The sequence below is a fragment of the Aphelocoma coerulescens genome, chromosome 2 (genome assembly GCF_041296385.1).
Source record: "Aphelocoma coerulescens isolate FSJ_1873_10779 chromosome 2, UR_Acoe_1.0, whole genome shotgun sequence".
Classification (NCBI taxonomy): domain Eukaryota; kingdom Metazoa; phylum Chordata; class Aves; order Passeriformes; family Corvidae; genus Aphelocoma; species Aphelocoma coerulescens.
Window position 1 is genome coordinate 114,666,796 of NC_091015.1, and position 27,990 is coordinate 114,694,785.

At 42.7% G+C, this 27,990-nt stretch overlaps 1 protein-coding gene across 1 annotated transcript; it reads left to right on the forward strand.

Moving 5' to 3' along the window:
* Window positions 1-27,927, forward strand: APCDD1 (APC down-regulated 1). The gene is made up of 5 exons (XM_069004420.1): window positions 1-104; window positions 9,593-9,776; window positions 11,367-11,898; window positions 21,308-21,629; window positions 23,669-27,927. The coding sequence occupies exons 1-5, from the start codon at window positions 47-49 to the stop codon at window positions 24,115-24,117; spliced, it is 1,545 nt and encodes a 514-aa protein (XP_068860521.1). The 5' UTR covers window positions 1-46; the 3' UTR covers window positions 24,118-27,927.
* Window positions 27,928-27,990: the final 63 nt, after the last annotated feature.

Here is a 27,990-nt window from a genome sequence, read left to right on the forward strand (position 1 = left end):
GCGGCCGGAGCGCAGGAGCGGGCAAGGAGCGCTGCGAGGCGGGGAGATGTCCGCCCCGTACGGCAGCCTCATGCGGTACCTGTTCCCAGCCCTGCTGCTGCACGGTGAGTGCGGGGCCGGCGCGGCTGCCGGCGGGGCTCGGCCCGCGGCGCGTCCCGAAAGGCGGCTGGGGTGCGAGGGGGCCCCAGAACCTCTCTGGCGGGGGCAGAGGGGCGCGGGGGGGATGCGCTCTCCCGTCGTGGCCGCGGGCACTGGGTCCCGCCTGCCCGGGACAGAGGTCTGGCAGGGGATGGGAAGCGGGCAGACCCCCGTGTTAGTGACACCCCTGCGCAGCACGCGTGGGAGCGGCCGCCGCCGGCGGCGTGGGTAAAACCACGGCGAAAGCGCCGCGCTCCCAAGTGTGTCTCGGCGGATTGCGTTGCAGCCTGGGACTGCTTGGATGGAGCAGTTGGTCCGGGCACCTCACGCAAAGTTTCTTTCCGCACCTCCGGGCAAGAGCTGGCGCTGCCGAACTCCGGCGCGTTTCGCCGAGACACCCTGCGGGGCCCGCGTTCCACGTCTTCTCAAGAAAAGTGTTTTGCCGTGGATGTGTTATCTGGGAAGCCTTCGGTAGCAGCACCAGGTCTTGTGCCCAGCTAAAATTGTTTTGCTGCAGAGCACAGAGATTCTGGGTGTTACTACACACAGTCCTGCTTTGACAGTCTCTCACTTCAACCCTGGACTGACATCTCTCTGAAACTTCACAGTAGGCAAAATTTTAGTAAGAAAAGCGTATTTAAACTTAAAAGTTCGGCTTGTAAATCCATTTTTAGGCCCTTAAATAGATAACCCATCTTTCCAGAAAGCCAGTGTTCTTGAAGAGAAACTTCTGAAAAGGAGACAATTTAATGAGCTGCTTAGGTATGTCTAACATTTGGCAGCCAGATTTGAAAAATCTGGGTATGATATCCTCCTGAAAGTGTGACTCAAGCTACTCGGTTACAGCATCATTTTGAAGACTGTTCCTAATTCTGAACTCCTTTGTAGCATCCAGCGTCCTTCAGTTAAATTTCTTAGGACCCCAAGCTTAGTGGTAAAAAGAGGACTTTTTTTAACTCTTAAAATGCAAGTGACCTACATGCATTCAGTGGGAGATCTGTGAGCTGGGGTTAAGGATTTCAAAGCTATTTCTGGGGTTGATTTTGTGAAGCAGGGATTGTCTCTCTCTGTGTTTGTACAAGTGCTAAGCACACACTATGGTATTTAATAAATAATAAAGAGGATGGGCTTCTGATGGTATGTTTTGTTTTGAGAAAGAAAGAGTAGGAGACTGATCCCCAGGAGGGGGTTTTATACTCTTCTCAGAGCTCAGCTACGAGATCCGGAGAGTGTAGAAACATGCTTAGCTGAGCCAGACCTGACAGGACGCCAGAGGTGTTCTTTAAACTCTGTGATCTGAGATGTAAAAGTTGAAATGGGAGACTTGAAGTTAGAGGGTAAAGAGAGGAGGTGTAATTGCAGGGTTGGACTCCCTGGCTCATCTGCTTGGAATTACAGAGCAGAGCTGAATGCTGGCTGGAGCAGGAAACAAATCAGGGCCAGTGATCAGATCAAAACAGCAGCTGCCAAAAGAGGATGATGAAGGAAAGTCATCCATTTCTTCCATCTGCAGTTATATTTCACTAAATAACATAAACCTAAGTTCTTGCAGAAAGATACAACTCACTGCCTTGTATATGAAGACAAACATTTTGGTAATGCAGCAGTGCGCAGTTTGGATCAGAGTTTCAAGTTTGGAAACTACTGCCCTTTTACAAACTTGAAAATTATATCAGTGGCATATAACGCACTGAAATGTAGCTCATGGAAATGTATTTACCCTGTTGGCTTTAACTTGGTCTAGAGCTTTTCGTTCCATGCCATAAAGCCCATAGAAGCATCCTTTGATCAGCAGCTATCCTGAATTGCTAATGTGTAAGAATAACCAGCAATCCCAGGGGATTGCAGTGCTAAGCCTCTTTGCAGCATGCGATGTTTTCTTTTTGCATTTCTATTGCATATGGCAATTTAAGGGTTAAAAGTGAGTGAGTGTGGGTGGGTGGTTGAGGATTTTTAGGGCTTAAAGCTTTGTGACACAAGTTAAAATGTCCTGTTAAGGCTAAAGCTTCTGCTTTCATTACATTAAGAAGTGCCTACTTTAACGTCACTGAGTTGAAATTTGGAAAAACTGGTCTTCATTAATCAAAATAAAACCTGTACATGTACAGTGTCACAAAAAAAAAAAAAAAAGAGAAAAAAGGTTTGCAGCTGGAAGTTGTCCATTATCACTGTTTTCTTTGCTCAGACAAAAAGCCACAGAAGTTTCAGATGTCAAACACTAAGATCATTCAACTCCAAAAAACCTGAATCATGCGAACTACATTCAAGTGGATTCAAAACAAATTTGGCTAATTTCTTTTGTAAACATAACCTTTTTTTTTTTGTAATAAATACAGATGCTAAAAAAACACTTTAGTGTATTTCTGATTATGCTACTGTTAGAGTGATGAGCTAGAAACTTTAAAACAATTAGTTGATAACATCATGGAAATGGTACTAATAAAGATGATGAAAACAAGACTGATAGGCTTTTCAGAGCAAAACTGTTCATGCTTTTAAAAGTCCTCTGGCAAAACTGTTTATGCTTTTAAAAGTTCTCTGGCAATGTTGCTTAAATTAGTTACATAGTAGTGTTTTATTTCAAAACTTTTTCAGGAAAATAATAAGTGAATGCATCAGGAGATATAAATACCCATAGCCATAAAATGAGCATATATTGTGCTCTGTGCTAGAAACACATGTGATCTGTTTCCTCAGTTAAATAATGCATTTAAAAATCTGGAAGACAATAAAAAGATGGGAAGACACACTGCTTAGTGTAAGACTTGGAGAGTTAGAAGATGGACTAAATTTCATGTACAATTTTGTTAGTGTAGATTCCATTTCACTCATCTTTGTAGCTCGGCTGTGGGCTAGCACAGTGGTAAGATGTCGATGTCATCAACAGAAAGGACAGTTTTTCTGTGCTTTGTATGGTGTCTGAGAAAGTAGTCTGGCACACCATGGGGCCCAAAAGTAGCCTCAACCACACTGGAGGCAAATACCTTTAGCTGTTCAAAGCAAGGGTAATACTTCATTAGTGAGGTGAATATTTAGGGCTGATTGAGGGTAGGATTATATGTAGTGAGTTTGTTTAGCACTGTCTTCACCCGGACAGAAGTCCCGTGGGAGTTGGGGGCAGTTCTGCGTGAATAAACCCCAGTGCCAAGGTGTGGGTGCAGGCAGGATGAAGCAGATGTCTCTGACAGAGAGCAGATGTTTCTTTCAAAGAGGGCAAGACCAAACTACCATTGATATTGAACTGCACTGACATCCAACGCTGCACCCACTCCTGTCAGTGTCCTCCTTCCCACTGCCCTGAAAGAAGATGGGCTTTAACCCTTCAGGGTTTCATAAAGAAGCCCGCGCTCTGGGCAGTGCCATTTCACCTTGCACAGGTAGCAGCAGCCATCCCAATTAAGAACTTCAGCTAAGCAGAGGTTATGGGCTGTGTAACTGCTTGGCACCTGGTTCTCTGACCTCTTCCAAGATAGGACACTGAATAAGGACCAAGCTGTAGGGTAGCAGGGGACCTCTGTGCTGGGCCTGTCAGCTTTGAGGGAGTTACTGTTTAGCTGTCCCATCTAAACATCTTTGGATCCCTCCTCAGGATCTTCTGTGCTCTAAAGCATTCATTTTGCCTCTCTTCGAAAGCTGCACTTGGAAACTCTGTGTGCACAAGAGAGGCAACAGATACATGTGAAAGGAAGTCATTGTCCTGTCTGCTTCCCTGGCCATAAAACCCAGCTTTCATTTCCCAACCCTTTTGTTTGTAGTAGCTAATTTAGGCCCCAGTCTTGCGAGGACTCTTTGAAGTTTCAAGTGCAGGGAAAACACTGGTAAACACAGCTCGTGGCTTGGTAACAGGACATTATATTCTCCATGGCAATTATGTAAGCTTGCACTGGAACTAAAAGCCTGTCATAGGTGTTATCTGACACTATCCCACATCAAGAAAGAGCATAATCCAAATGTCTATTTATTTAATTGTGCAGGGCAACTGCCCAGATAAGGAGAGCTATAAAGTTAATCCAGCCAATTATTCTTTATCTGTTGTAAGGTTTTTCCAGTTTCAAACAAGTTCTAACTTGAAAAGAGGTTGCTGCAGGAGTAAAGCATGAATGTTAAAATGTTTCTATCAGAGATGAAGCCATTGCTTGTTTTGAACTTACGCTATCACTCAAGGTTGTTTTACTTCATAATAAAATTTTGTTCTTCTGTATTTATATCACTAGAGAATTTTAAAAAGGGAAAAAAATGTTAAGCAGTTCCTGCTGAGCAATCCCAGTCTAAATCCAGGTTTGAATCCTACTTTGAGGTAACATCTCTTCTCCCATCTAGCAAAGGATGAACCTGCTGAACACCTGGTAGCTTTGAGACTGGTTTGAAGTGCTACCCTTGGACATGTTTGAAGCCGTGGTTTAGATTCTGGTAGAGACATTCATTAAACTGATAAAATCTAAACGGTTTAAGATTATTTGCCTTATACTTCAGCAGTCTGGCACAGCTGTGAACAGTATTTCAGGGTGTTTAGGCACAAATTAAATTAAAACTATCTGTGTTCAAGCACAACTCTACTGATTATCTTTGTTGCAATTGTACAGTATTTGCATACTATTTTTCAGAAAACCAAAACATTCATTCTAGCAGCTTGCAGTTTTCTGCAGAAATGTTGGTGGAGAGCTTTGTCATAACCATTTTTGAAACACGTTTGGGTAACGGGCTGCCAACAGATTGCCCTTTTAAGATTTGTGTTTTACTCGCAGCTATGTGCAGAAATCTTTGAAGAACTTGAAAGTAACCTATCTTCCCTTAACAATTATTTTTATCTTGAATGGTTGTTACCACATCAGATACAGGTTTATAGGTGAACATGAGAGCCTGCAGCCCTCTGTCTGGTGTGGTGCGTGCTCTTATCCACGTCTTACTGGTATGGCAGCTGTACAGGCCTCCACTTTCCCACTCAGATGGATGTTGAATCCTGCCCCAGTAAAGTGTGATCTGGGATCACAGGCCCTCAAAGATCTGAGGGTCTGGGCAGGGATCCCCGGTGAGCTGTAGCACCTCTTATGCTATATTCAGTTAGTTTCATGCTAAAGCTGTGTCACTGCTAGGGCTTGGTTTTGAAAGGGAAGCTGGATATCAGCTCATCATAAAATGCTTTTGTTTTGCTACCTGGTATTTCAGGTGGATTCTGGAATTTTCCTTTTCCTTTTGGACTTGCTCCTTTGTGAAAACATACGCTGTGGGGTAGGGGATACAATCATACGATCTCTGGTTGTGGTGCAGCTAAAGGGAGAGCCAACCAGAGGCTTCACAAAATTATTGTCATTCGTCTCATGCAAAGATCTTTTGTTTGTTTGTTTGAAGTCTGTCACACTTTTGAGTAGTAACATAGTGGGCGGATTTTGGTTTTGTATTTTTCAACAAGTGGGTAATATTCCTTCATAACACACAAAAATTCAAAGTCAGTCCAAGAGAGGGTCTGAGATATTCTCAGTTGAGTCTGAGATATTCAGTCATGGAGATACTGAAACCTAACATCTGTCAGTGCTGTGAGAATAGCAGACTTGGATCTCTCTGAATGAAAGTAATGGCTCCAACTATGTTGCAACTGCATCTACTCTCCAAAGTGGGCTTCTAAAGAGTCATGAAATTCTTTTCCCAGTTTTGTGAATGCATGTTTTAACCCTGAGCCTTTCCAGCAATGTCTCATTTAACATGGCCAAATGGATCTTTTAAAATAAGTGACATCATCCCTGCAGGACCTCAGTTTTGCAGAACACCTCGTGTGCACTGCCAAGGGTGAAGCAGGGGGTACCTGCACTGCCTCTGAGCACTGCTGCGAGGGAAAACACGGAAGATGGTGTTTGATTTACTGCTCTGTTTAGGAAGCATATCACCGGTCTTGGTGTTTGACCTGCAGATGGTACAAGAGGAAGTTACATCTCCTTTGTATGGTAGTTATATCTACAGGTGCATGTAACTACAAAAGTGTTGAAATGACGACTTTGTAAGGAAGAAGTTTGCACTAAATTAATTATTTCCTTGCTCCAGCAAGGCAAACATAGGTAAAGGTCCCATCACTGTCTCTTAATTCTCTTCTGTATTTCATATTCTGATATTCTGGTCCTGTGATGTTGTTTAGCATTATTGAGAGCAGCCCCAAGGAGAAAGACTTGGAGGTGTGGGTTGATGAGAAGCTCAACATGACCCAGCAATGTGCGCTCAGAGCCCAGAAAGCCAAACATCCTGGGCTGCATCCAAAGCAGTGTGGCCAGCAGGCCAAGGCAGGGGATTCTGCCCCTCTGCTCTGCTCTGGTCAGATCTCACTTCAAGTGCTGTGTCCAGCTCTAGGGTCCCCAGTGTAAGAAGCACGTGGACCTGCTGGAGCAAGTCCAGAAGAGGCCACGAAGATGCTCAGAGGGCTGGAGCACCTGTCCTATGGCAATAGGCTGATAGAGCTGGGGTTGTTCAGCCCAGAGAGGAGAAGACTCTGGGGAGACCCTAGAGCACCTTCCAGTACCTAAAGAGGTCCTACAAGAGACCTGGAGAGAAACTTTTTACAAAGGCATGTAGTGATAAGACAAGGGGAACAGCTTTAAACTGAAAGAAGGCAGGTTTAGATTCAATGTTAGGAAGAAAATCTTTGCTGTGAGAGTGATGAGACAGTGGAACAAGTTGCCTAGGAAAGTTGTGGATGCCTCATCCCTGAAAGTGTTCAAGGCCAGGTTGGATGGGGCCTTGACGAAGCTGGTCCTGTGGAAGGTGTCTCTGCCCATGCTCAGGGGAAAGTGGAACTGGATCATTTATAAGGTTTCTTCCAACCCAAACCATTCTGTACGTGTGTTTTCTACATTTCTCCCTGTGTCTCTGCAGCCTTCATTATGTTCTCATGCCTCTCTTAACTGCCTGAATTTGTTCTTGCCTTTTTTTGTCACAGTTGGAGGGACAGAGTCCCAAACAAATACCTCTTTCTTCTAGGGCTGTCGATGCAAATCTCCCTTGCTTTCCCTGGTTGCAGTTTGTCATTTGCAAGTTACAGACAGAACTACGTTAATGTGACATGGAGGGCTGAGACACAATTGCTTTTGAGCTGTATCAAGGAAAAGACACTGTATAATACCACATAAAGTTTGACTTCTTTTCAAAAACTCCTTCTTTTCATTATTTCCTTCAGGGAATAATTGGGAATGTCTGATGTGGTTAGTGCATTTTCTTCTTTGATATGTGCACATACAAGATGGTGTCCTCCCACAGAAGGATTTTTGCTTTAAGAAATTAAATCCCCAAGTATGTCTAAATGAATAAATCATTTCTAAATGCATCTGTATTCATGAATTATATCACATGAACAGGGCAAAATACGACTGCTTAAAAGCAACTGGTACAATAAATATGCCTTGGAAATAGCAAGTTGAATGATTTCAAAACCTCCTCATGAGGGCAGATTTCAAATGTTTAACAACTTCAAAAGGAAATGTGAATTTTCAAAGTCTTTTTTCAGTGTGAGATAATTTGTCTGCAGGAGGCACCATGTTGAAAGTTAGCACTGGTGACTACAAGCTCTGCCATGTACCTTGCAGGCTGTACATGGACATGAAGCACAGACCCAACCTAGTAAATCCTGCCTCTCCAAAGATGTAGTCAGCTCAAGCAGAGCATCACCCTGTCATGGCCATCCCATTTCTGGCTGCAGAATGGGAGTTGTTCCGTGCTAACAGGAGTAACTCTGCTCAGCAATGTAGAAATACCTGAGAAGACTTGACTTCCAGAAAGGGAGAAATACTGAGCCCCTGAAAATCAGGCTTCTGTAAGGGCATCTCAGGCAGTATGCTCAAATATCAAAGTATCCCTCGTATTTATTACCCTATAGAAAGTAAGGCCATAAATTCTCATTCACATTGAAGAATTGTTTGTAAGCTGCAACATAACAAAGCAAACAGATTTTCCAGAAAAGATTTTGTGAGATTGTATTCATTAATCTCATTAAATCCTGGTGTTGTTCAATGGTGGGCACTGTTTAGGTTAAGGTATTTATTGTATTCTTTCTGATCATTTTTTACCCTGTCTCCTGGATAAGTCCTTGCTTCTGTTTAGCTTAGGAATTGCTGGTTTTTAATGGTTGACATGTATTTATAATTTTGGCAGTGCCGTTTCCCCAGGTGTTACCCAAGTTTCTTCCAGAACATCTAAGACCTAGCCAACATAATGAATCACTGACACCATTTATTTTTTTTTCAATAGGAAATGGGAAAGGCTTAAGAAAGTGTCTACCTAACACCAAATAATACTTTTGTGATTGATTTTTTTTGTGATTGCTGTAGCTGTGCTGTAACACTGCCCAAGCATGTGCCCAAGTGTTAGATGGGGCCTGGGGCATAAACCATAGGATCCTGTGCTGGGTGGCTCTCACTGGTGATTGATCCCAAATAGCCCAGTTTCTTATCCAGGTGAGCTGAGAAGGCACCAGAAAACAGGGGATGAATCCCACACCCTGCCCCTTGAGAGCATGTTACAGTGACACATCCCTTTCTGGAGATGGATGCCCCAACTTCCCAGGCACTCAAGCAGCCCCTTCACCCCTCCCCATATCCATTTTCTAGCTCTCTGGTGCTCGTACTCCTTCTGGCAATGTAATACAGTTTCCAACACATTATGTAAGGTTCATGTTTGTCACCTTTTAACCCCCAGATGTGGGGTTTTCTTTTGATCCATGTTTTCCAACACATCTAAGAGCAGGCTGTGCCTAAAAGAGTAAAGGCACATTCCTTTTGAAGCTATGTATTCATTTTGTTCAATTAATATTGTGTAGAGAGCGTGCTGGTGGATTTTGTATGTATACATTACTAGAAACCAAAATTACTGTGTGCTGGAGATAAAGTCAGCTTTTGAAATTCCTTTTCCCCTTTAAAATAAAAATAGAAGAATCTGCCTTTAATTGACCACTTCAGTCATCACAGAGGCTTCCTGTGTGCAGAGGCTTTGCTTTTAATATCTGTTTTCCCTTGACTTTAAAGAGTAGGCTTTATTTGCAAGTTTATTATAGAAGCGTTCAAATTAGAGGTGGGCTGAAACCGCAAACTTTGTGTCCGGATCTGGATGCAACTTTCCAAAGGTTTGAAAGTCCAGGTTTTTGATTGTCCTGACCAGAGATTACAGAGGTGTCTATAAAATTCAGTTTCAGAGCCACATCTCCTGGGTGTGGAAACTCAATACTTCAGTTCAAGCTCGTTTCCCCAGTTTATTTCATAAAGTAAATTTATGTAATGGATTGTTAGCGGTGTGACAGAAAGGAAGAGCTTCCATAATTCCATTTTTTCTTCAGATGAGAAAATAAGTGTAAACAGTATTTGCCCAGACACATAACAATATGAACAAGTGTCATTCAATGCAAGATGGTCACAATATCCTTTATCACATTGTAGCCCTTCTCAGCAGGGTCTCATGGTATAATTTACACTTTCTATCACAGGGCTGGGAGAAGGTTCTGCTCTTCTTCACCCGGACAGCAGGTCCCACCCTCGGTCCTTGGAGAAGAGTGCCTGGAGGGCTTTCAAGGAGTCACAGTGCCATCATATGCTGAAACACCTTCACAATGGAGCCCGGATCACTGTACAAATGCCTCCCAATATTGAGGGCCACTGGGTTTCTACTGGGTAAGGAAAGATAAAACAAGATGCTTGGGATGGGGAAGAGAAGGGGATAAAGAACCAGAGAGGGAAGGATGAATATTCCCACTTTCAACAGCAGGGGAAATATTTTCTTTAATATGGTGATGCTCTAAATGCCAGATGCTCTCTGTATGTTTATGCATAAAAGGAGAAGGAGCAGCGTTATGTACATTAAAATAGCATGCCATAAAGCTGTCTTGTTGAATCAGTTTATTGTCTGGATTTTAAACAGCATGCTGTGAAATATCTTTAAATCTCTCTGAATAGGAAGGAGCCTACCAGGCTGCCAAAATGGATGCTCATTCAAACACAACCTTGTACTGTATCTGTCTCCATGCTTTAGATCCATTGAATGGGTCCTTGTTTTCAGAGCATGTGTCTAGCACAGGTTTTATTAGCAAAAGAAATTATTAGCTGTATTTCACTAGTTCTTTTGCTCTTTATACCTGATGACTTGTATTTCAGAGATTGTTTTGCTTTCTGTGTCTCAGCAGGCCATATTCACATGCTCGTTGGAAGTGACTTGTAGTAGGAAAGGCTGGGGGATTTTTTAACAGAAAGGAGTGTATTTCAGGATGAGAGGAAATGGTCTCAAGTTACACCAGGGGAGGTTTAGATTAGATATTAGGAAAAAATTCTTCACTGTAAGTGTGGTCAGGCACTGGAACAGGCTGCCCAGGGAAGTGGTGGAGTTAGCATCTCTGGAAGTGTTCAAAAGGCGTGTGGATGTGGCACTTGGGATGTGGTTTGGTAGTGAACATTGTGATGCTGGGTTAAGGGCTGGACTCAGTGGTCTTAGAGGTCTTTTCCAACCTTAACAATTCTGTTTATATTAAGCAGTGTAGAGGTGACAAGGGGAACAAGTTTGAAGGCAAAGAAGGGCTTTCTACAGGAAATGGAATTTAACTGCCACTCTTAGGAAAAAAAAAAAGGGGGTCAAAAAAAGAGGAAAACACCAACAAAACCTGAATATTGCATGGTCCAAATTCAAGCCAAGTAGAAGTTTTGCATTAATGGTCAGAAGTTTGCATTAATTGCGACCCCTGTTGAATGTTTGAGTGAAAAAGCTGAGCACATGATCCTGCATATCCTCAGCAGACCAGAGCTCATGGAGTTACACTGAGAAGCTTCTAGAGCAGCTTATAAGACAGTTCTTTGTGCTGTTCCCTGGACGTATTGCATTTCACTTTCTGATGTTATCAGTCATTCTGCTAAATTTACCATGCAAAAGAGAGCAATAGATGTTTAATAAGCTGCTACTCTTTTCAACAAAGAATTGAGTCACATGGTGGTCCCTAGACAAAAGGCAAAAGGAAAACACAATTCAAAGTATTTAAGCCTACGAGATAAAGCCTTTAGATATGATCACCATGAAGCAGTATATTAATAGCAGCAGAGGGAATTGTTGGATTATTGGCAGGCCACAGATGCCTAGTTCCTATTTACTCCCATTCCTGCTGGAGGGACAGTAGCACCCAGGTGTCTCTGTGGACCTGTGTGGGGCTTGTTGCTTGTAGTGTACATGATGTGCCACCTTGCTAAAATTCTGTTTCCACGCTTGCTTTCTTCCCACAGCTGCGAAGTCAGAGCAGGCCCAGAGTTCATCACAAGATCTTACAGGTTCTACCACAACAATACGTTCAAGGCCTATCAGTTCTATTACGGTGGCAATCGCTGCACAAACCCCATCTACACCTTAGTCATACGTGGCAAAATACGTCTCCGACAGGCGTCCTGGATCATCCGGGGGGGCACCGAGGCCGACTACCAGCTCCGCAACATACAGATCATATGCCACAATGAAGCAGTAGCCAAAAAATTAAGTGAGCTGGTGAACCAGACATGCCCTGGATTTATCCCAGAAGATAGTCCCTGGGAGCAGGATGTGAGCTATGATTTGCTGAGAGAAGAGAATGGCTGTGAATGCACCAAAGCTCTGAATTTTGCCATGCATGAACTCCAGCTGATCCGTGTGGAGAAGCAGTACCTGCACCACAATTTAGACCACCTTGTGGAGGAGCTATTCCTCGGAGACATTCACACTGATGCTACTCAGAGGAGGTACTATCGGCCCTCTAGTTACCAACCTCCTCTTCAAAATGCCAAGGTAGGTGTGTGTGGGTTAGCATCTGACCTCTTTTAAAGGTTCTGATGACAAAGCCCAGATCATTCCGTTCTTCTAAGTGCACTGGTGTAACCAGTGTGCTTCTAATCAGGGGGTCGATTACAGCCTTAATTAACAGATGATCACAGAACTTACTTTGTGAGAACAGTAGCTTTACTGTGGTTTATGTGACTGCATCAAAAATGCAAAAAAAGTAATCTGGTGAGCTAAAGTCAATAGGCCACTCTGAAGATGAAATCAGAGACTTGTGGGCAGAAGTAGGAGTGGTTGTCTGGGACCATGGCTGTAGGCTAGCAGCTGAGAGGAAGGTTTCATTTAGAACTGAGATAGCAGAAGAGGAGCAGGCATCAGTGGATGCTTGTATAGCTGCATGGGGGGCCAGGGAGAGAGGAAATGAAATATGAATATCAGCATATGAAAGTTGGGTGATCCATAACCTGAGGAGGAGACGAGGAATTGGAAGGTAAACACATGGAAGGGTCAGCAGGAAGGGAAAAAAACTGATGGACTGTGCAGGTCATGGATCCCAACGTAGGCACACACATTAATGAAATGAGAAACAGGTGAATTTTGAATGGGGCTGTAATTCCATTTGATAATGCAGTTTTCAAAGGGGCCTCAAAGTGCCCTCAGCTTCATCGGGAACTGATCAACCCATAGTAAGCTAAGTAAAACTCAAACAGGAAGAGCAGACACTGATGGCCTGTAGCAGGAAGGCTGTCTGTAGATCCTTCCTGGTGACATTTCAAAGGCAGGCAGCAATTGGAACCACATTGCAAGGTGCTGCTGCCATTGGTGTGCTCCAGCTGGGCATTGCCACAGCATCACTTCCAGCTAATGGGTTACCACCATTTTTCATCATCTCATCTCAAATGGTTCAAAAACCAGCTACAGCTTGTCAGCAATGGCAGGAAACACAACAGGAGAAGGGAGAGTTTTGATGAAAAACCCTTGGCTTTCCCTTCCATTCAAAACTGTCTGACCTGGGTTGTTTCTGTCCCCTGTGAACAAAAAATTTTAGTAGGTTAGGTCTTTATGTGATCTGCCTTTAACGGCTTTGTAGCCTGGCCTAGGGATCATTTTAATCCACAGTCGACTGTTTTGCTGTATGAAAACTGCTGTAATTTCTGTCATTCTTATGCTGTCTTCAAGTGACCAAGGACAAATTTGAGTTTTCTTTTTAAACTTACCTTCCCAAAACAGAGAGTTGCAGCAGCAGCAGCAGATGTACCATGGCACAATCCTCTTCAAAATTTTGCTTTTCTTTAATTGATTCAACCAACCAAATCAACTTTCACTTTACTGATTTGGGAGTGAGGGTTCTTTACTAGATCCCTTTCTTGCAGGTATCTGTAGATAGAAATTATCAGACACCAGCTATATTGTGTCTGTTCTAGAAAAGATTGTAGATCTTTTTCCAACCACTTGAAACAGAGACAAAATCTTGATTTAAATCACTGTAGCTGAGTATTTTTTCTGGTCTAATCTAGGTGTCTTATTCTGGGCGTTTTATTCTGGGCTGATATATAATATAGTAAATGCCTACACTTCCACCTTGTAGTAATTTCATTACAGTCAGGGCAGTCAGATGTATGCTCAGCCAGCTTTATGAAATTAAGATTGTTGTCCCGGCCTGCCACAATTTTAGGACACGCAGGTAATGATTTTCCTGCCTATCTGTTCTGCTACTGTAGCATCCTTTTTTCCCCTCTAAAATATAGCGGCTCTAAAATACAGTGTTCAAACTTAAGGGACCAAATTTTGCATAAGAGAGGTGTGTTTCTTGAGACAGGTTAGCTAAGAGAAGCTGGGCCTGCTGATACTAGGCTTTCAGCATGATATAAATAGTAATACCCCTAAAAAATGAACCTTTGCCTCAGCTGCTGTGAAAGATTCCAGGATGTGGGTTTGTTGGTTTGTACCTAAGCATGAAGATCTCTATACCAACAGGTTCTCAGCAGGCCCTCTGACCTACTGTTTGCCAAATGTAGGAAGAATAGTAACAGAAGTGCTTTTTTTTTTTTTTTTTTTGAAGTCCAGGCAAACATACCGTTGAAAGGTTATAACCCTTTCTTTTTGAACTCTTTTCCTTTTCTAATTGTTGCTCCACTGGGACCCAGCTGAAAATGAGTTTAAATGCTAAATTGAGTTTAAAACTACAAGTCACAGACTCCTCTGGAAACTGGACACCATGAATAAATAGAAACGTTAAATCAACTTGTTTTTTTAAGGTTTCTACAGTCATACCAAGAGGTTGGGGAGGCCAGGAAATTGCTTCTGAAGTGAATCAGGTGTATTGTGTGGAATCTTTCATTTAAGGCTTTTTTCATTTCCTTTTTATTTATTTATATTTTAGACTCATAAAGGCCTGCCTAAAATAAGTTAAGAGGATTCACATTTTGAGTTTAATTTATAGTGAAGCCTCTATATAGAAGAAAGTTCCACCCAGCCCAAGAGTTTACACAGCCTGTAAGTTGGATGTGGTAGCCTCATTCATTACTTATGTGGTTGAAATGAACGGTAATTAAAAGCAAATGATTGCTGGATATGTTAGGAATGCCAAAGCCACATGATCAGGACTTTAAACAAATAGAATTGGACCTTATCCAAATTCCTGCAGCAATTTCACCACGGGATGGTAAATCAAAAGGGCTGTCCAAAAACCAGACAGCTTTATGCTGAGCTACAAATCTGAATAAATTCACAGATTACCATATCTTAAGTGTTCATATAAAATCAGGGAGCTTTAAAAAACATATAATATGTCATCTCTTAAGGCTTTACGAATTCTCTTAGATAAGAACATACCTTAAAAAAATTCCTCCTGTAAAATACATGGAAGTTCTTGAGTGCAGATGATGAATAAGTCACTATATAGATTTATCTTGGCTGTTTTCTAACCTGGCTTGTGATATCAGTTAGGACTGGCTGATGAATGGAGATGAACATCTTTGATGTCTCTTGACGTTGCAAGTTTATCAAGTGATTCAAGCTATCATACATGAAGCTTCTTCAGCCAGCATGGGAGAGCACATGGGTGGGAAGGCAGGATGGGGGAACTGCTTGGCCATCATCACATATATTACACAAAATGTTCCCTGTTAGGATAACACCAAGGAGGCTGCCTGTTTGGTTGTAATATCACAAACATACTACAAGGGACTTGTAGCATGAAGGAAGGCTTGAATGCCGTGTTCATTCTCTGTGCAGGACAGAGGATGTTTTCACAAATGTCTGCTCTAAACTACAGAAAATGTGTACAAGAGCAGTACTGGGAGACTTATTTCACATGTAATTGCCTCAGCAATATTGCTTTGTAAACAAAGAATTCCTTGTGCTATTTTATCATGTGACAGAGTAACGGGAAGGACGGGGCAGGACTGTGCTGACCGGTCATTCTAGTTAGATCATTACTTAGGAATACAGCTGACATGGTCTGGAACATCACAAGAAACCAAAAAAGTGCTAGGATAACCTTCACTCTTTGTCATGCTCAATCAGTTTCTGGACACACTCTTTCATTAAGATGTTTTCCCTTGAAAATGTAACTCAAATTAATCAATTCTCTATTACAACTTTATTCACCTCTGGTACCTGACTTCCAACAGCACCTGGTGTTTGCAGCTAATACAGATTCAATGTATGGAGACTGGTGCTTGGGCTTTCCTTTAGCCAAGAAAGAACAAAGTGTGCAAAGTTTTCTGTGCTTTTCAAAAATTTGAGCTTTCATCTCTTTGAAACACAGTGACTTCATCTCTAGGGGAATGCTATGTACTTATGAAACTCACAGGGAAATGTAATCATAAGTTAATAAATAGATGTTAAACATGTGAAGCGCCTCAGAGAAATATGCAAAACATTATCTCAACCAAAAAGTATAATTTTGGCAGACAAAACTCCTTTGTTTGCCTGAGTAGTGCCACTAGACTTCTAGATTAAGCCAACACTTGAAGGGTGCCTTTTGTCCATTATTACTTGAAAAAGGTTTTTGGTTAGGGAAATTATGAGAGGAAGCAAAGTCGGAATATTCAGAAGAATGCTCAAGTGGGTTAACTCCAGGTTTATGAACAATAACAGTGTGTGTGGTGCCCTACACAGATGAGAGAAGTGAACAGCTTTTAGCTGAGGTTGGCCCTTGCCAGGCTCAGCAGCACTTTCAGCTGTGGCCCTGCGCCTTTGAAGGTGCCATGTCTGCACTTACCACTGTCTGCTCTGCAGCTGCAGCTTGTCCCAGTTCAAATGCAGCACTGAGGATCAAAGTTAACTATTCAGCCTAGTACAATAAACCCCAGGCCTTCAGGTCAACTCAGCATATCCAAACTACTGACACCTTCCTTATGGTTGGCATCTAAGCACAGGGGCCTCATCTTTTGTAAAAGGGCAGGGAAGACTCACTGGTAATATTGCATGGTTTAGAGGGCTATATAGGATGCTTTTTAAAGGTATAATAATAAGGCAGCTTTATTTGGGAATACTTTATTCTTGAAAATGGACATTCAAGCTGTCCCTTCGGGTTTTCCAGGAATTATTTTTTGTTAATACTTTATAAGACATTTGTGTCACCATATTTAGTATCTTTTTAATGGGATAGATGACATGCAAGCACATTCATCTGAGAAGTCTGGTTTTCTCTTTGTTCGTGTCTTTTGCCCAGGCTAAAGTCATTTATACCAGAAAAGAACAACAAGAAAACTTTCGAATTTCATGTTGGTTTTATTTCAGTTTTATGCAGGGTTGTGCAACAGAATCAACATCATAGATCAGACAGTTGTGTAATGGTAGTGCCTTGAGATTCCTTCGCTATCTTTCCCTTCATAAGAGCAGTTAATAAAAACCATTCCTCAATATCTTAAAATATATGGTATGCATTTGCAGATAAATCTGAGCATATCTCCACCTTCCTTCCTGCTTGCAGCACCTCTGTTCCCCACCAAAAGAAATACTCATCTGACAACTCTGCAAAGGAGTTACCACTCTCTCCGGCATTTTACTTGCTTCAAGATTTTTAATTAAAGTTTTAAATCTTTGTTATCCTTCATTCCATTTGGCAGGCTGAGTTATAACTGTGTCAGCCGTGCTTGTCAACTCCCCAGAGCCAGCCTAATGCACATTAGTCAACTCAGCTTCATACGAGGTCATGCAAAGCCTGCAAATTATCACTTTTGTACTGGAGAGAATTTGTGGTTGTTTTTTAAAGCGTTTTCTTGGTCTGCAGTTATCTACAGTGGTGGAGGAGCAAGCGTGATACTATCCTGAGCAATTCATAAATGTGCCCTTCCTGTGGACTTGGCTCCTTGGCAGTGTGAAGCAAAGCCATCCAACTTTTTTTGTTGAGCTGGAAGCATTTTCTTGAATTGATGTTCTCCCAAGAATTTCCATTTACACTCATCCTGGGAGCGCTAGTTACTAACACCTGGTACTGTGTTTCTTCAGGTGGTGAGGTTTAAAGCATCCTGACCAGGCATGACTCGTTCCAGTCCCACCCAGTCCTGCCTGTGACACGTGGTACTCAGGAGGTGTGCAAGACCATAGCTGAGTGTGGCTTTTCTCTCCCCTCTTCTTCAGCACTTCCCCTCACAGTAATACAAGCATTCACATGGTAGGGGTTTCCTACCCCAGCTTTTGTGGCTGTTGGCCCCTACAACATTCCTGGATACCGGTTAGACCTGTACTGCACACACAGTTCAAACCTGAGCCCGTGCTTGAGGAAATCCAGCACCTGGTCCCTCATCTCACATCTCCCTGCAACAAGGATATGCTGGGTACATGACAGACCCAGTCACGTGCCATGTGGCATAGCCAATGTCAGACAATTAATCCTAGGCAGCCATAGAATTCCACAGAACTTAAGAGAAAATTAAACTGTGCTGGGAGGCTTTATGTTTCTGACTATCCACAGCAATTGGGAAAAAGATGAGAGAACCTCATCCTTGTTTGCTTTTTTTAATAAGAGTCCCCTGTGCTTGGCTTCCAGAGCTCTCTGGCTCAATTACCACTTCAGCTGAGACAGCAGGAGAGAGGGATAAGAAATAATGTTGGTGGGAATTTTTAGATCATAAGCTATTTTCTCCCCAACTACAAGAACTGAGTTTTCAGCCAGAGATTCAGGCTTATTTTGGCACGCATGGCTTTGTGGATTAGTTCAGAAATTGGCTTTAAAAAGCACCTGGAAGGGTGAGGAAGGGTGGCACTGCAGAGCTGCAAGGAGCCCTCCATCATGGGAAGGGATCTTCCAGCCATTTCAGGGCCCAGTCCTTCTAGCAAGGCCCCGCTATTAAAAATATTGCATTGTGCACCTAAGATAATCAAAACGTAGAACAGATGTTCATCCTGTCCTCTGCTCATTTTATTGCTTTTTAGTTTATATCATGCCCAAATGAACTTTTTATTAGAGAGTTCTTAATCATGTGAGTCCTCGATCTCTGTTCCCTATTTTCTTTGAATGTCTGTTTTTAGAAAATAATCTTTCCCTGAAACACGTGGGAAGGGAGTGATTTGCAAAGCCTCAGATAGTGTAATTAAGAGCCAAGAGCAGCTGACCTAAAAAAGCAAGAGTGAAATATACAGTCAATTGTTAAACATAAATTACTCCATAATTAAGTCGAATTGCCTCATAACAGAACTAGCTCTTTCCCTTGCCCATTACTTGGGCAAAAATCACACTGAGGGAGTTTATACATGGCATATTCTTCCACTAAGCAGTTTATAATGCTGTGAAAGATAGTATCACAGCAAAAAAGGTTTATGTGGGCTTAGATTCAAGTGCTGGTCTCAGGAAAGCAATGCGTTGAGTATGTCCATGTGAGGGGCCAGAGCCAGCTGGTGTTTCACTGCTGTGGAAGGGATACTTCCTCCCTCTCCACCCCAACCTCTCCCTGCCCCACTCGCAGGTCAATGCAAAAAGTGCCTGGTTACCTCAGCTCCGAGCACACCATCAATGACTAGAAGACTGTCAGGTTGGACATTCCTTAGCAGCCCAGCTGGCCAGACCTTCACAGCTGGCACAAAGCCTTCAGAATGAGAAGGGCTGCTCATAGTTACAGCAGTTCAGGACCACAGAGGTCAAAGAGCCAGGAGAGCTACAGACAAGTAACAGAGAGTTATCAAGGACCTTCCTAGAGTTTGCCAAAGCAGTCACCTCTGCTCAGAGTGTAATGGTGGCCAGTGGTAACCAGAAAAGAAAACAGGCCAAGTTGCTGTTTGGTTTTCTTCAGATTTTGAACAAGTGCAACAGAAATCACTGGTTCCCAGGTTAAATTACCTTGGCTCACAAACTGTTTTTGGAGGACGGACTCCTGGGAGGAAAATGTGAATATAAACAAAATCAATTTACTGCTCTGCCAGGGTCTCCTCTGGGAGATGATAGAAGCTTTCAAATTCACTTCAATAGAGAAGAGACTGTAGCAGAAATTCTCTACTATTGACGGATTCAGCTTATATAAGCTGTGTTTTGTTTTATAGCACTTGTCTTTTTCTCGCTTTCTGGCTTCACTTTATGTGAGTGGGGCAATCACAGCCATAAAGTTGCTGTCATCAGTGCCCTTAACGTGTCAGGGAACAACACAGCCAGTCTGCCCCACGGCAGGACAGAAATGTGGATTTAAAAGGCACTGGCATCTTCCACAGAGCAACCCCTTGGCCTGGATCCCTGTGGATGTCCATGCAAGGCAGTGGAGGCATCCTTTCAATGTTGATATCAAGGGAAAAAAAGTGTAATTTCTCTTACAATTGAAAGATACTTTTTGTATATATATCTGCACTAACTTCACCAGTTCCAGTTAAATTACTCAATTTAATGTTCTTTGTATTTCACTAAGGTACTAATGGACCTTGCACCTGCTTGTAGAATTTAGCTGAAAAAAAATATCATAAAATTAGTTAACAAGCTCCACAGTGGGAAAGGACTACATCCACTTTAAGAGCATGCTGACATGTGGTCCCCAGAAGACCATTTGGGGTGTTTTGGGATGGAAAGATCCTCGGGAGGTCACCAAGTCCAACTTCTTTTCTCCTCAGAGCAGTGCCGTTGGCCAGCACTGGTTCAGATCAAACAGCACAGATTTGTGCCTTCATCTGTCAAGGACACTCCTCAATCCTTCCTGGAAAGAGGAGGATGCACTGGGGGGTTACTCACATCCGCCATGTTCAAGCTGTGACGTTTTCCTGAGGTGCATCGAGTTAAGTGCTAAAGCTCAACATGCACCCATCTGGGAGATTTATAGAAATACTTTCTCTTTGTACACCTTTCCGGCCCTCGTTTCTGAGGTCTCTCTGAGTGCCCTCTGTAATATAAATGCTCATAGTCACTGCTCTTACTTTAAAGTCCATGTGAGCTGCTATGAAGTCAGCATTTCTCCACTCACTGCCTTCAGGTCAGGCTCACTTTAGGGGTGACATTCACACAGTCTTCTTTAGTGCCCTGAATTTCTTCAATAAAATGACCGTAAGTAGCTTCAGAGAATCAACATACAACACCCATTTCTTTCACAGATACTAAACCGGGGTTTTATTTTCCCCATCCCAGACCAGATAGTCATCCAAAGTCTTTTCAGCAATAGGGAAATCAATGAAATGGTCACTGTTCTATGTCCCTGGGATGTAAAATAATGGTCTATGTGCAAAGTAACTATAAATGATGTCATTCGGGAGGTTGGAACCTCAGCCTCAAATTCCCTTCACTCCTGCCACAGACTTGGAGCCTGCACACCCCTCTTAAGACACCCCAGGTACTCACATTTGGGGCTGGGGGTACTTGGCTGCTTGAGGCTGCTGCATGGCCCACAGTGGTGAGCCACCCTGGAGCTCGGCACGTACCAGACCCTATTCCTGGAGAGGGCCATAAAGCTTTCACCATGTCCAGCAGCAACCAGCCATATCACACACTGCACAAACTTGTGTTAGGGCTCAGAAAAGCTGAAAGAGTTCAAAAAGCACTGGTTACTGTTCTCCCAAGGTGCCATCCAAAAAGAAGAAAATCCTTATGACACCCATGTTTATCTACAGTACTTAAAGTTAACAACTAAATGAAAGAGAAGTAAAAGTTCAGCAAATGTATTGATTTCTGACACAAGCGTTGCAAAATCCCTATCATAGTAAATCACCATCTGCCAGCTTCTTCTATGATTTGAAGGATTAAATCAGCCTTTTCTAGATCCTGAACTGAAATGTTAATTTCAGATAAATGCAGACAAGAAAATTAATCTCTTATGTGCTCCTCTGCTGTGCAGTCTTACACATACAGAACCAAAGGGTACCACTAACAAGATCAGAAATGACAATGCATTCCTTAAAATGTGGAGCTGGTGTCACTTCAGCATGAAGTGGCTGGCCTGATGCATTGCCCTGTATCCCAGGTAATGCCTACCAAGGGTTTCTCTCTGCTTTGTTTCAGAACCACGACCGCACGTGTATCGCGTGCAGAATCATCTACCGCTCGGACGAGCACCATCCACCCATCCTGCCCCCCAAGGCAGACCTGACCATCGGGCTGCACGGAGAGTGGGTGAGCCAGCGCTGTGAGGTGCGCCCAGAGGTGCTCTTCCTGACTCGCCACTTCATCTTCCACGACAACAACAACACCTGGGAGGGCCACTACTACCACTACTCTGACCCCATCTGCAAGCACCCCACCTTCACCATCTATGCCAAGGGACGCTACAGCCGGGGAGTCCACTCGTCCAAAGTCATGGGTGGCACAGAGTTTGTGTTCAAAGGTAGAGTGGCTTGATACAATGTGGGGGGGAGGTAGTTATGGACCAGAGCAGAGTTTGCTCCTAACAGCTTGGTTGATGATGATTTCATTCTGTGATTTTCAGGAGTTTGTCATTTATTGGGAAGTTTGCAGGCACTGTGTGAATGCCCAGCCAAACTATACAGCTGCATGGCATGTCACACCACTGAAGCCATACTCATTTGAGGCAGAGGTCTTTAAGTACACACAAGAAAATAAGACTTCACATTAGTAAGTGGAGTCCAGTGGCCAGACTTCAAACCTCTAAGAGAAGTGGTTAGATCTGTATCCTAGGGCTCTGTCAGTAGAGAGAAAAAAGCATCTTCGGAAGGCATTTCAGATCTGAAGCAGTATAAATAATTTTCTGTGGAAGACAGATGCAGCAGCATGCATTTTTTCATATTCTCTCAAGGGGCCCTCAAGCAAATAAGAGTGTCCCTAAAGACAACTCTGATTAAAGCTGCCAGAGCAAAGACAAGATGTATCCAACCCAAACCCGTCAGATACTTTGGAAAGCAGCTCTCGGTGGTGACACCACCCGGGTCCCTGCAGCTGAGAAGCCTTCCTGTGCAAACAGCCCCATGGCACCCTGCTTAAAAAGAGCTCAGAGGCCTGAACCTCTCACACAAACAAACATCTCCAAAATACAACATCCCACCATGGCACCAGCCCCAGTGGAGCCTGTGGTAGCCTCAAGCCCTCTCTAGGCTCTTCTCCTCCTTATTTCCATTACCACATGAGTAACCAATAAAGCATCTTGCATGGGTCTGATTTAGAAAAGCATCTGACTAGAAGAAATTATTTACTAATCTGAGATTTTTGTAGGGGGTGGGAGATACCCTTGCCTGTCAGAATTTTGGCTCTATAGAGCTGCATGTGCAGCATGTCCCAGCTAGCTCCTGAGGTGAAATCCAGTTTTTGCTTGCATTTCTGGTTTATGCTGTGCCAACTTACCTTATAGATCAAGGTGACTAATTTGGTTTAGGTAAAACTTTCAGATGCAATTTCTATAAATTACCTTTTACACCAGCTAGAGTAAATAATGAGAACGGTAGGTAGAGCCATTGAGTCAATGGCTGTTTATAAAAGCTCGGGAAAAGCTCCCAACAAATCTTACTATAAAGTGATCTGCAAGAAAATTTGGGATTTTGGTATGTTGGGTGAGGAAGGTAGGGAGGCATAAGGGCTGGTTATTTGCTTCTGTTTTGGTCAGTACCAATCCATTCAGATACCCTTTTCTTGATATACAGTGTCAAACACACACCAGGAAAAATCTCTATTCAGCTTCTACAAGCTCATTCATTTTGGCTTTTCCCAACTTTTTTAACTTGGCTGGAAAATGAAACTTTATGTGCCTTAAACTCCTTTGAAGTACTGGCAGATTAGAACTGAAGAAGCAGCAGCAATTCTACATTTGAAACTGCAAGCTGCAGCCAATGTTTAGAGATGAGGAAAAATATCACTTTTTAGGTCAGCTATATATTACAATTCATGCAAAAAAGGACAGGTAATATAGGATGATAGTGCAGCTGTGGTGTTTCCCAAATTTCCCAGTCGAAACTAAGTATTTTATTAGGTTTACAGAGTAGCAAACGTTAAGAAATGATGAAAAATATGTGATAAATGCTCACTTACGGATCAATACAGGTGGTAATAAAACATGAGTAAAGTTTTATTGTTTCCTCTTTTCCCTATGTCCTAGTATAACCAACCAGGCTTTATCTGTAAAGGATTGTCTGGAATTTATGAAAAGCTCTGCTTAATCTCTGGCTGAGATACGTGGCCATCAGGTTTTCTTCAACTGAGTTGGAGGGGGGTTGTTCTGTGCAAAAAGCAGTTTTTGCACAAACAAAGTCAAAGACGTAAAATGATGCTCATAGACTTGCTGACCACACCTGTAATGTGAAAAATCAATTTAAGAAGGAACAAGGGGAGACAATTAACAGGTGTGCCCCAATCTTCATGTTGGCTTTGCTTTTGTTTTTTTCCTCTGCTCATAGTTCTCCTCTTCCTCTCTCACAGTGAATCACATGAAGGTCACTCCCATGGACATATCCACAGCCTCGCTGCTCAACGTCTTTAATGGGAATGAGTGCGGAGCACAGGGATCCTGGCAGGTTGGGGTTCAGCAGGACGTCACCCACACAAACGGCTGCATCGCACTCGGCATCCGCCTACCTCACACTGAGTACGAAATCTTCAAGATGGAGCAGGATGCCCGGGGCAGGTACCTGCTGTACAATGGTCAGAGACCGAGCGATGGCTCCAGCCCCGACCGACCCGAGAAAAGAGCCACTTCCTACCAGATGCCTTTAATTCAGTGTGCCTCATCAGTACCCAGATCTGAAGAGTCACCAGAGGAGAATAAAATCAGGCTGTATAGCAGCAGGGCAGCGGAAAAATATCTCAGCGCCCCAGCTCTTGCTTTGTTGTTTATTTGTACTGTGTCATATTGGGACATTCTCAGCTAGAAGCGAGGAAAACTTATTTTTCATGACTACAAAGCCAGGATTCCACCAGACTGGGGGTTGTTTTTCTTCAGAGAGAAAGGGACATTTATTTTCTTGATGCACTTGAATGCCTGAGAACTGTTGTTCTTTTCCTTACTTCCCTCTTCCTCCTTGAATCGCAAACGGCACTCGTTTGATGTTTGTGCTTTGAACTTCATCCAGTCTGATCCCTGGCCTGACACGACTGCACAAAAGTAATTGCACTTTAGGACTGCAGACTTCTGGGGGGAGGGAGGAGTCTCCTTTTATTTTATTTTTTTTTTTAACTGCTGGGATGAACTTTATGATCCTGCTTCAGTCATCTCTGCCATCTTACTGTTGTGGTACTCTTATCCCCAAAGCCCAGTTTCTCATCAGAATTTAGCTCTGGGGAAGGGCTCGGTATTGTGCCAGTACTGTGATAGCAGCTTCCCCCTCTGACTTCACAGCTCTGATGTAGATATGTATATAAGGAGGAAACCCACAAAGATTTATCTTGCCATTATCTCACAGCTCATAATACAAAAAGAACCAGAAAATCAACAGTCCTCTGTTCAAAAAGTGCAAAATGGTTGGTACCCCTAATTAAAAAAAATACTCAAAGTAATTTAAGCTATTTTTACAATCATTAAGTTCTAAAAATAACCAGTGGTTTAGTATTTTCTCATTCAATTAACTTAGCTATGTAATTGCTTCGAGGCCTCCCTTTGTATCTAGCAGGTAGTTACAGCCAAGCCCCCTCAAAGCCAGCCAGCAGCAGCAATTTTCCTGTCAGATGCATAGAGTGCAGGTAAGCTGCCAGTACAAGGCTGCAGGAAAGACTTCTCTTTCCGTATTCCGGAGACCTTACATTCTCCACGTGCAGTACTTTGTCAGAGTAAAGCAAGTGTTCTGCAGCCCTATTTAGCAGCATCTTTTTAGTCATGTGACCTCATTTAAGAACAGAAAAGGGTTACAGGAGCAAGCACACCATGGTACCTGGTAGAGCAAGAAAGTAGCTGGAAACAGACCCACAGACAGAGAGCCACTGGCCCAGTCTTACAGAGAGAGGAGCAAGAGACGTACTAATGCGACCACATCCATCCTTTTCTCCTTGCTGAATTGTCCCAGCACATGCCACAGTTTCATAGAGCTTAAATCAGCATTGGTTTGGGGACACACTGCTGGGAAGGTGGATAGATACAACGCTCAGAGGACATTTGTCAGCTAGAGCCTGCCCTGGAAACTCTCAGGTTTCCCTCAGTGGTGAATACAGCCTTTTGTGCACTGATGCAAATCAGAGCACTCTGGAAGCAGTAGGGGAGATGTTTAAGGCCAGCAAGGAGCTAGAAGTTCATAGATGAACCGTGCTCCCCTGCTTTAATGGGGAGTGAACTGAGGGCATAGCTTAACTTTGCAGTGTTTGGGCTGTGACTTCTACTTATGTACAGATGTTTTGGCTCACAGGAAAAGCAGGAACATCTGTAAGAAACATAAGAAGTAAAGTTGTAGCATTTCTTCACAGTATAAGCAGCTGTTAGCTGCCCAGCCCACTACTATGTCAGAAAAAGAACCTTTAATGTATTATTTTCAGTATCCTAGGAAAGTATGTTTTGAATGAAGGTCTTTCAACTTTACATGGTGAGTCTTCATACTGACTACTATAGCAAAAGCATTCCTTGAAAACATGGATGTGAATTTCCTCAGAGTTGGAACAGAATCAGTTCACCTAGTTTTGAGACAGCAGGAAGACAGAGGGAAGGAGCAGTATCATAGACTCGCTGCTGAGCCAGACCACATCTTTCATATTTTTTCCTCAGGTAAATGAAAAGTCACAGAAAACTCTCACTTAAGAGTCAGGAATGGAGCTCAGGTTGGCTCAATAGTCACCAGAGAAAGTGTTTATCCATCCATCTGATGTCAGATTCTCTTTCAGCCTGTTGGAAGGATCTGAAAGCCAACTCACCGTGGTGAATTGAGCCCTATGAACAACAGCTGTTCTGGTCAGCACTTCTTGATGGTTTTCTGTTCCGCACAGTCAAACTTACTTGAAGAGTCAGTTCTGTATCAGTTGCTGGTAAGGGGCACAGTTTTAACTAGAGGGTCAAGAAGGAGACAGGATGCCTCTGACAGAGTAGTTACGAACCAGCATGGAGTTTGGTTTTCTCTAGATTGAGTTTTGTAGTCAGCAGAGTGACAACAGCGTATCTCTTAACTGGGTTACTGAGCTGTTGCAGTCAAACATATCCCTTAAATACCTGCTTCATTTCTGACTTCTATTTGAGATCTAGCGGCATGAGTGAATTCAGACTAGTTTTTATTTATGAGGATGGGTATTGTGTGACATTCCTTAGATCACACAAGACAAGCTGCTTTCACCACCATCAACCATTCCCATGTGGTCCTATCTCTGAAAAAATATCCACGGTTAGGAGTTGTCAGACCATGTCCCTTGCCTGTGCAAGTGCCACACACAGCTCGATCCCAGCTGAAATCTGCACATGCTTGTGATGCAGGATGGAAGCAAAGACCAAAGGAACTGTTCCACAGCACGATTTTCTATATTCACTGGGGCAATCATCTACAGTTTATTAGTGCTTTGTGGCTCCTCTGTAAAGTGCCTAGTGTCAAAAATGTTGTAAAAGTTTCAAGAGAAAGATGTCTAGTTATAACCTCTAAAAGTACATTCATGTCTCAGATGTTTTGAATCACAGACTTGCAAAGGTCTAGGTTTTCCAAAGCTTATGGTTAGACTACATGAAAATGTGGGTCACTGTACATATTGTACAATAAATGCTCTTTTTTTCCCTGTCATTTAAAAACACTTTAAAAGGAAATCTTTTTTTTAGTCTTCACAGTGCATTATATGAAATCTGATTAGGGACTTCTGTAGTTTATTTGTAGTGTTGACCAGAAGTATCATTTTATGATCTGGGTTCTTAGCATATGCTGCACCAGTTTCCCTCCACATGCCTATATATTTTTTATTTTTCTTTTAGCCAATACAAGTCAAGTTGGACAAAGCTGTAAGACTTCAGAGTGCATAGTTTATGTGCTAGTCCATATTTTCTGCAAGGCTTCTCCTTGCTTGCAGGCACAGAACGAGGAGCTAAGCTTACCCCCTCTTTTGGTTTCATCATGCACTAAATTAACTGCTGCACAGCCCCACATACATATGTGACACAATATATTCCATTCATTTTATTTCTCCAGCCTGACGTCATGTGCTGGCAGCCCTGGCTGCTAAAGAAGTTAAGCTGCAAGTGGTTTAGCAGTGGAAGACCTGCAAACTAGGTGATTTGTTCCTTGCTGAAATGCAGAAGGTTTAAAAAAAAATGAATCCATTAATGTTGTTATCTTCAGTAGCTGCCAGTGTTTCCAAGACAGGTGAAAGCTTTTCCCTCAGTAATATCCTACTCAAGGATCCACCTGACAGAAGAAATAGCAACCTAAAGAAATTCTTAGGCTAATTGTTTTAGCAGGCCTTATTCAAGAAATAGGACAAAAGGGATCAGAAAAGTCAAAACAAGTGTTCTTGCTCTGTTTGTATACCATTTACATATTGTGCCCAGTGCCCTGGGGTAGAATGTCATTTCTATGAACAGAAGTCTGTATTTTAGGATATAATGTCAGTCTTGCTTGAGTCGGAGCGTGCTTGCCTAAAGTGCAGGATTTTAAAAGAAAAAAATCTTTTTATTTTTGTAAAGTTATAGAAGATATTTTTCTTCTCAACTATGTTCCAGATTAAACTGCTGGGGAAGTTTAAGCACTTGTTAAACTATTGATTGAAATAAAAAAAGCCTAACTGAAAAATTAAGGATTTCTTTGCCTTCATGTTAGAAAGTCAACAGAACAGAAAACTAAGTGTAAAAAAAA